An 8,504-nucleotide genomic window follows, 5' to 3' on the forward strand; every position below is an offset into this window, starting at 1 on the left:
TTATCTCAAGCATCCCTGAGACCTAAAAGAGGAAACACAACGTAAGGACATTCTAACAACCCAAAGAAAAACTAAGTTAATAGAACTTATGATTTACAAAATTCAACATCAAAGGCTGAAAATGATAATTATGAAATTATTAAAGAGGTGTATGTCAGTGAAGGCATCACATCCCCGTCCCACCAGTCCAGCATACAGGAAGCAGCTGCAGCCTTCCAGAAGGTGTCCAGTCCTCCCAGTTTGGTCCCAGTCCTGGCTGTGTGGGCAGCCAGTGGCCGTAAAGGAGCCGCTTTTCACACCGAGCGGGGCAATGAAAGGCTCGCCTTCCCGTCCCGTCAGGGCCCAGACACAAACACCTCTCAGGGCGCGGAGCCGGCGGCTTGGCCCCCGGTCAACGCATTCCCTGACGGGGGCGGGCGGGGGGCGCTCTCGCCGCGGACGCAGACTGTTTGGTCTGAGATAAGCCGGACGGGTTTGTAGACTTTGGGTCGGGTTCAGGACAGGTGACGTGCGGCGCGCTCAGCTCCCACTGAAACCCGGTACGTTCCTGTTCAATTAGATTAGAGTTCCTGGACTGAAGTATGTGGCGGTCGGAGCATTTCTCAGAGAAACAGAGACGTTAAAAGCTGCTACACTTCAATGAAATATCACAGTTTATTTAAAAAAATACACAAACATCAGAACAACATGTAATAAATACCTGATCACACAAAGCGACGTGTACGACGGAGAATCAGGGCCACAATAAGAAAATAAAGTCAAAATAATACAAGAATAAATTTGTAATGTTATGAGTAAATTTGTAGCTAAGATAATATTTTGTGATTTTCTTAATACTGAATTTATTTTCTGTAATTTTCTGACTTTATTCTAGTAATTTTGTGTGGTGTTTTTCCTCCGTGTGGCCCGGCTGTCGTAGACGGGAGCTAAGCAGGAACAGATGACGGCAGGAGTCCACCTGCTCCTCCAGAAGACATGAAGACTCCAGAGACAGACCGATGTCCTCATGACGTCTCTGGCACCTGCAGGACGGATGAAACGCCTAGCTCTGCTTTACAGTCTAATAACTCTCAGCTTCCTCTCTAGGAGCGAAGGAAAGGAGAAGGAAGAGGCGAGCAGACCGCCGTTTTCCCCAGAGGAACATCTCTAAACACAATTTATCCATTTTGGAGAGATAAACCATCTGCTGGTCTGATCATCTCATAAATCGCGCTGTCAGTTTTACAGGCTCGTCTCGGCCGTCTGTCTCGCGCGTCCCGGTTCTGATCCGACGTCTAATTCACCTCAGAGTTTTACATCGGGTCACTTTTGTTTGTTTATCATCTGGCTTCCAGTCGCTGGCGGATTCCTCAGATGGCTGCTTAAACAGAAAACCAGCCAGGTCGCAGTTTCTGGGTAGGAAGGAAAATCCACATGCGGGCCGGTTTCCTGAGTCCTGACAGCCGCTTGGTGCCGGTCCAGCGCCGCCGGCCCGTCCGGCTGACCGCGGCTTCACTTCCAGCCGTTCAGCTCCTTCAGCTTGCTGACGCTCGTCCCTTTGACCGGCGGGGAGGGCGGAGGGGCACAGACCGGCAGGGTGGGGGTGCCGGACCCTCGGGGCCACAGCTTCTCCGTGGGGAGTCGCCACACCGACCGAGACGACTTCTTCTTCTGTGGTTTGTTTGTCTTTTCTTTGGAAGAACCCGGAGACATTGTCTGGAGAGCAAACAGAGCAGAGATAAAGAAACACAGAAACTAGAGAGCTTTACGAAAGTATTCACGCCCATCACACATCGAAATGTTTCAACCTCAAACTGAATGTCGTTGGGATTTTATCACTTTTACTGCTGATGCCAGGAGCGGCCATATTGGAACACAAATGGATGAATTTCTGATTAGGAAATTGGAGTTTCCGAGTTCCGACTACAAATGAATGCATCATTAGCCATTAGCACTTAGCATTATCTTCCGCTGATTAGTTCCCACAAGTCTGCACTGGAAGTGATCTGCGCCATCTTGGTAGGCAACGCAGCACAAAGCAGAGATGATCTGTGGCTTCCAGGCCAACAGACAGGAAGCATATGTCAAAATAGAAAAAATATATATTAACAAAATGGCTGCTGTTGGGATCGACTCGTATCAGTGGCGTTCTCCTTATGTGGACTCTGACTACACCATCGTTCACCACTGCTACCATGAATGCCTACAATCCGCATTTCAACGGATTCGTAAAGGACTAGGAACTTTTCATGTGAACAACGAGGTTCTGGTGACTGGCAGAGAAAGAACATGTGGCAACAAACATGTAGGCTACATGTCTGTCTTAGCTAGCAGGTAAAAGCTACATTAGCTAAGCTAATTTTGCTACTTCGGCAGTAAGTTCTCCAGTAAATGTCACTGACACTTATCTTTACTATCACACACAGGGGGGTAAAGTACTCGGAAACTGTGACACAGTAATAGTTGCAAAGTGTTAAGTTGTTTATAAGTTAGATAGGAACGAGACGAGAGCTAGTGCTAAGGTTGTGGCTCGTAGCAACTCCACAGCAACTGTCATGACAGTTATTTACAGATACCTACCAAGATGGCTGTCAGCTACAAAGTTCCTGGAAGTGTGATGTCACATGAAGGCTATGTGTTACCATGGTGGTGTTTCGCCTAATGTTTATGATTAGCATGCTAGCGTTAGCCACGTTTCATATTTACTCTTATTTTCTCTTTAGTACCATTTCCTGTGGTTGCAGCATTTTCCTTTTCCAACGTTTTTTCTGTGTTTTTTAGTTAGCATCTTTCGTGTGTGTGCTGCTGATTGTTGTGCTTTGAGTCTTTGCAACCTGCCAACATGTGAACAGCTTCCTGTGAATACCTGTGCAGGCTCTGAGTATGGTTGTGAATGTGACATACGCAGCAGCAGAGCGTCAAGCAGGTGATCTTTGCAGCGTTTTCTCCCGACCCGGCGTAGCGGTTCTTCTTGGGCAGCAGCAGCACGAAGGACACGGCCAGAGACAGATGGTAGAAGCTGTGGACGTAGGCGTAGTCCCACTCCTGCAGGCCAAAACAAGACAGCCAGACTCTGTAATTAAAACCCAAACAATCGACTCGCAGATGAGCGGCAGACATTTATCTACTGGGCTGGGCTTTGTTTTCACGATGAGGCACCTCAAAGTAGAAGCGCAGCATCAGAGCGAGGGCGCCGAAGCAGCAGCCTGGACCGACCTGCTGCGTGTAAACGCTCTTCTCCGGGTAGATGGCCCTCAGCTGCTTCATCTTCTGCAGCTGGAACAGCAGCACAACATCAACCAGACAATAACAAACCTGGCCCACTGGAAGCAGCACTATCAAAATAAAAGCTCCTTCAAATGCAGATCAAGGAGGGAAAGAAGAACCTCTCTGACTATCAGGAGAGGTTCTTCAGTCTTTACACAGTCAGAAATTAATACAATTATTTGAGTTAATTATTCAGGCATAAGAGAAGAAAACAGAAGTTAACTTTTCAAAAGCATATTGTAATTATAATACTTATTCATTTATAAATGTCACAGTTTCAACTAATTGTTTACCAAATAAATATTTAGTCAGGGAGTTAAATATGTCGTGGCCACGCCCCCTTGTAAGGTGACGCCTTACGTTTAATTGGCAAGCTAAATATTTAGCTTGCCAATTAAATATTTAGTTTGAAACTGATAATTATAAATACATAAATAACATTGTCCTCTAAAGAACCCAAATAATTTCTGTTAATTTTTAACTGTTAACTGGCCCATATCACTCACCCATTTGATGGTGATGATGAAGACGGCCGATCCGATTGGTCCGGAGTAGATCCCGTAGCCCCAGCGGTCCTGGTAGATCCTCACGGCGATGGTCAGCACTCCAAACATCGATATGGTGGAGCGCTGCGGCTCGTCGAAGTCTCCCAGAGCTGGAGAGACGAGACCGGAGACGAATCCAGGTCTTTACTGGACACTAACATCTGGTTAACAGTGGCTGGACGCTGCAACAGTTAACCGGTGACTGGACGCTATACCGGTTAACCGGTGGCTGGACGCTGCACCGGTTAACCGGTGGCTGGACGCTGCACCGGTTAACCGGTGACTGGACGCTGCACCGGTTAACCGGTGACTGGACGCTGCAACAGTTAACCGGTGACTGGACGCTGCAACAGTTAACCGGTGGCTGGACGCTGCACCAGTTAACCGGTGACTGGACGCTGCACCGGTTAACCGGTGACTGGACGCTGCACCGGTTAACCGGTGACTGGACGCTGCAACAGTTAACCGGTGACTGGACGCTGCAACAGTTAACCGGTGGCTGGACGCTGCAACAGTTAACCGGTGGCTGGACGCTGCACCGGTTAACCGGTGACTGGACGCTGCACCGGTTAACCGGTGGCTGGACGCTGCACCGGTTAACCGGTGACTGGACGCTATACCAGTTAACCGGTGACTGGACGCTGCACCGGTTAACCGGTGACTGGACGCTGCACCAGTTAACCGGTGGCTGGACGCTCCACCGGTTAACCGGTGGCTGGACGCTGCACCAGTTAACCGGTGGCTGGAAACTACATCCTTTTAACCAGTTGTGTTAACATTCAGGTACAATAAGGTCAAATTAAGAGCAAATCTAAATAAACACTGAAGAAACACAAAATATTACCAAGTATTTTTTATCTAGTTTCTAGATCAAATATTTTAGTTCACTTAAATAAGTCAAAAGTAACTTTACAAGTAACTATTCGGCAAGAAATAGAAACTTGTTTTAAATCAATATTTGTGAAAAACTTCCAGTTCCACTGGCGGATTATTTCACTTATGTGAGAAATGTCTTGTAATAAGTGAAATAATCAGCCAATGGAACTTTTTAAAAATCAATATTAAGGGATTATTGACATAAAAAAGCTCCTACATCTTAAATTTACTGTCATCTTATTTCAAGTGCACTAAGACATTTACACTAGAAATTAAACCAAAATACTTTGTAAGCTTTTGTGTTTTTGCAGTGAACCAATCAGAAACTAGGATTTAATGCCTTTAAATTCCAGATTAATTCTGATTGGAGCTCCAGCCAGCACAGTGCTGCACATTTAAAGATATTTTTAGGGACATATTTGATACAAGCAAAAGACACGTGGACCAATCAGAGGACTCAGATGTTTGACGTTTGGTACATCAGTCAGACGCAGGCGGAGCAAACTTAGCGTCTGAGTGTTCAGAAACCAAAGAAGCAGCAAATGTTGCAGCAACTGCAGCAGGCAGGCCAGCGCAGGGTTAGTGTAGGGTTTGAACCGGTGAGTGAGGCGCTGTCCGTCGTTCCAAGTAGCATAAATATGGTTTTACCTACGAGCGTGACCCACATGGAGAGCGCCGTGCCGTAAACGCTGAAGTACTCCAGGATGTCGTACCTCATAAAGCAGAGGATGGAGAGGCCTGGACCGTCACACGCATGGTAAATCTGCAGGAACAGAGTCACAAAGTTTCACCACCATAAACTGGACTAAACCAAGCCAGGACCCCTGAGACCCTTCACAATAAAGTTACTGCAAAATTAGACTTTTATTCAGTGTAACAATCAGCTGACTCATTGCAAAAATTAAGTCTTTTTTTTTTACATTAAAACTTCTAAACAAAGAATTTTAAAATGCAAATAAATTAAAAATATTTTTTAAAAATGACATAATTGTCAATGAGAAATTAACCATAATTAACAAAATAACTCAAATACAAAATTATAGGAATGTTAAAATTAAATTAACATCTTATCTGGTTAATATTACATTAATAACTTTTATATTTCATCGTGATTTAAAATTTTTATTTTTACATTTTTGTTTGAATATTTTGACTGTTTTACTTTGTTTATTTCAGTAACATTTTAAATTATTTTAACTGCTAATTTAATAATAATTATTAACTGATTTCATTTAATTAATAAGTATTTGGTTAATACATAAGCAATTAAAGTAACATTACTTAAATTTATGTATTTTTTCAACTGATTAAATCAAATTTAACATAAAAACACCAAAATAAAAAGCCCTAAAAACATCATACAGTCACCAACAGAGAAACTAACAAACATATTTTACTACTAGTTCCTCTAAATCATCCATGCACATCAAATATGTTGATCAATAATTATGGTTCAAGAGTAACAGCAAACAGGTGAGTTTTTGGTCCTGATTTAAAGGATCTCAGGGTTTCAGCTGTTCTGCAGTTTTCTGGAAGTTTGTTCCAGATTATGGGAACAAACCTTTTTGCTACAAGCTGATGAATTTTTTCCTGAGCTCATTTTTAGCTGTAATGAAAAAAAGACAGCCGGTGGGAGTTGCCGGTCGTCCTTTACGCTGCAGGAAAGTGAGACGGTTTTGGATTCTCACCGCGGTGAAGAACATGGTGAAGAAGTAGACCATGGCCTCGGTGTGGAAGCCCCTCTTGGCCGCCACGCTGGCGGCCGGCAGGAACACCAGGCTGCTGGCCGTGGGCAGCAGCATCTTGGCGATGAAGGCGCCCATGGCTGGATCAGACTGAGGCGGTGAAGCTTTCACAGCAGAACATTTCTGACCTGCTCCTCTCCTCTCTGTGGGTCGGCGGACAGCTGTCCACTGAGGCCATTTAAAGTTTAAACGTCCCCCACATGACGGGGCCATGTGGGCTGCGGGGGCCGTGTTGTTGGTGACCAGCTGTCTGCATACCAGCGACTTGACGCAGGGCGAGGACCAACATGGCCGACTGTTTCTGCGAACGGCTGCAGGTTGACGTGAAGCATCTGTTCCTGCGTTAAAACGACTCTGCTGTTAGATTCTTCTCTTCCTGGTCCAAACGCTCCTGATTCCATCATCACACCTTCAGTGGATAGTTTCTTCCACACTGAGACCGACGTTGGCTGCGTTTCCATTTACCATAAAGAAACACAAATTGAAATTATGAAAATAAATTTGATTAACGGAAACATTCAAATAATAAAAAAGCCTCAATAGAAAATAGAAAGAGAACCAAAGCAGCTGAAAATGGAACAAATGTTTAAGCTTTGGTCCCAACAGAACCGAGTCTACTGGACTGCAAGGTGAGAAAACACCGAACAGACGGCGGTATTTACAGAAGCAAGCTCAGAAACCGAGACATTCCTTCTGCCTTTTGTTGAGTCGATCAAACAGCCGACTGCCTGAATTAAACCACATGATTTATGTATAAAATATGTATATTTCCAATGAGCCTCAGCCACCTTGGATTAGCAGGCTGAATTTAAAAAACGTTTCTCTGCAGTCGAGCCTTCAGTGCCATTCTCCAGCACAGCTTTGAGGCCAGTCTGATGATTTGTGTGGACAGGAGAGGAAAGTAAGAAATGCAGAGTGAGTCCAGCTTTCTGCTGCTTGGAGGGAATCTGTAGTTTTTATTTGTCACTTCCTGTCGGGGAGAAGATTTTATAGCCGGCTTCGCTCTGCGGTTGCTCGTCTCGGGCTCGTCACGAGGCTGCATGTCTTCATTACGGGGTTTATAAGTGTTGAGCTGAAATCCTGCCGAGTTACGCCCAGTTAAGTGCAGACATCAGCTGGGAGCACTGGTGAAATCCTCTGCTGCTCCAGCTGGACAGTAAAAACCTGCCGCACAAACATCAAGACGTTTGGGTTTTGTTGATTTTTATTTTTGTCTCGTTTTGATCTGTTTTATAACTGCAGCATTTGATTCAGATAAAAACTGAACTGGCTTCATGGTTCTTGGTTCTGAAGAGACGGTATAATAAACATACAAGCAGTTCTTGGTATTTAAAAGAAAAACATTTCAGTTCATCTCAGTCATTAGTAGGAAAAAATAACCAGATAGATTAATAATAGATAAACTGGTCAAATACTTTCAAAAGTGTTAAAGTAGTGAGTCACACAAACTGCAGAAAATATGGAAATAGTAAGAAAAACAGAGACATGGAGTTGGTTTAAAGTGTTTTTCTGCTCGTTTCTCCTCAGAGTTTTAGGACTGAAGCTGCTGTTGGACCAAAAAAAAAAAAAAAAAAAAAAAAAAAAAAGCAGCTAATACACCAATGTGCTAAATGCTGAGCTAATTAGCGGTCTATCATTTTTGCTCACTTTGAAAACATACTTGGCTTGGTCCTAATTAGATTTTCAGAATAAATTCCAAAGTGCTGATTTACTTGGATGTTTGGTAAACTTTCAGTTAAATAAAGTTCTGCTTCTTCGCTAATAGCAGAGCAAAGCAAACAACTTTTTATTTGTTCAGTTTAGAGCTACAACACTGATTTTAGATGCACTCTTAAAAGTGTGGCTTGTAAAATAGGCAAGTTTCCACAATGGCAAAGAGCGGCCATATTGAAACATAAAGTGGGGTTGATACGAGTTTGGACGGCGTTCCAGTTGATTTTTACGACTGGGAAGTTGGAATTTCCGAGTTCCGACTACAAATGGGATGTTAGCGTGTTAGCAATAGCTTCTGCTAATTACCATGGTGGAATAGCATTTAGCATAATGTCTATTATTACTGAATCAGGTTTAGCTGCTTAGTTATCAATGTTCA

The 8,504-nt window shown here is 43.9% G+C and overlaps 1 protein-coding gene across 1 annotated transcript; it reads right to left on the reverse strand.

Annotated features, from left to right (window-relative positions):
• Window positions 1-446: 446 nt before the first annotated feature.
• Window positions 447-6,850, reverse strand: mymk (myomaker, myoblast fusion factor). Its single transcript, XM_088008476.1, has 7 exons — window positions 6,356-6,850; window positions 5,316-5,430; window positions 3,753-3,901; window positions 3,357-3,373; window positions 3,139-3,295; window positions 2,884-3,024; window positions 447-1,695 (listed from the first exon to the last, which is right to left on the reverse strand). Exons 1-7 carry the CDS (start codon window positions 6,623-6,625, stop codon window positions 1,492-1,494), a joined length of 1,053 nt encoding a protein of 350 aa, XP_087864602.1. The 5' UTR covers window positions 6,626-6,850; the 3' UTR covers window positions 447-1,491.
• Between the last annotated feature and the right edge of the window lie 1,654 nt (window positions 6,851-8,504).

This window comes from Poecilia mexicana, unplaced genomic scaffold (genome assembly GCF_051168715.1).
Source record: "Poecilia mexicana isolate PSO_F unplaced genomic scaffold, ASM5116871v1 scaffold_9, whole genome shotgun sequence".
In the NCBI taxonomy this organism is placed as follows: domain Eukaryota; kingdom Metazoa; phylum Chordata; class Actinopteri; order Cyprinodontiformes; family Poeciliidae; genus Poecilia; species Poecilia mexicana.

What these genes read in the sequence shown, in the direction of transcription:
- mymk (XM_088008476.1), bottom strand. Translation starts at nt 6,625, where the DNA reads ATGGCCCCGTCATGTGGGGGACGTTTAAACTTTAAATGGCCTCAGTGG. An exon ending in TCACCATGTTCTTCACCGCG is followed by an intron (nt 5,431 to 6,355) that starts GTGAGAATCCAA and finishes CTGTTCCTGCAG; the next exon opens with ATTTACCATGCGTGTGACGG. An exon ending in GCTTGACGCTCTGCTGCTGC is followed by an intron (nt 1,696 to 2,883) that starts GTATGTCACATT and finishes TTTGCTCTCCAG; the next exon opens with ACAATGTCTCCGGGTTCTTC.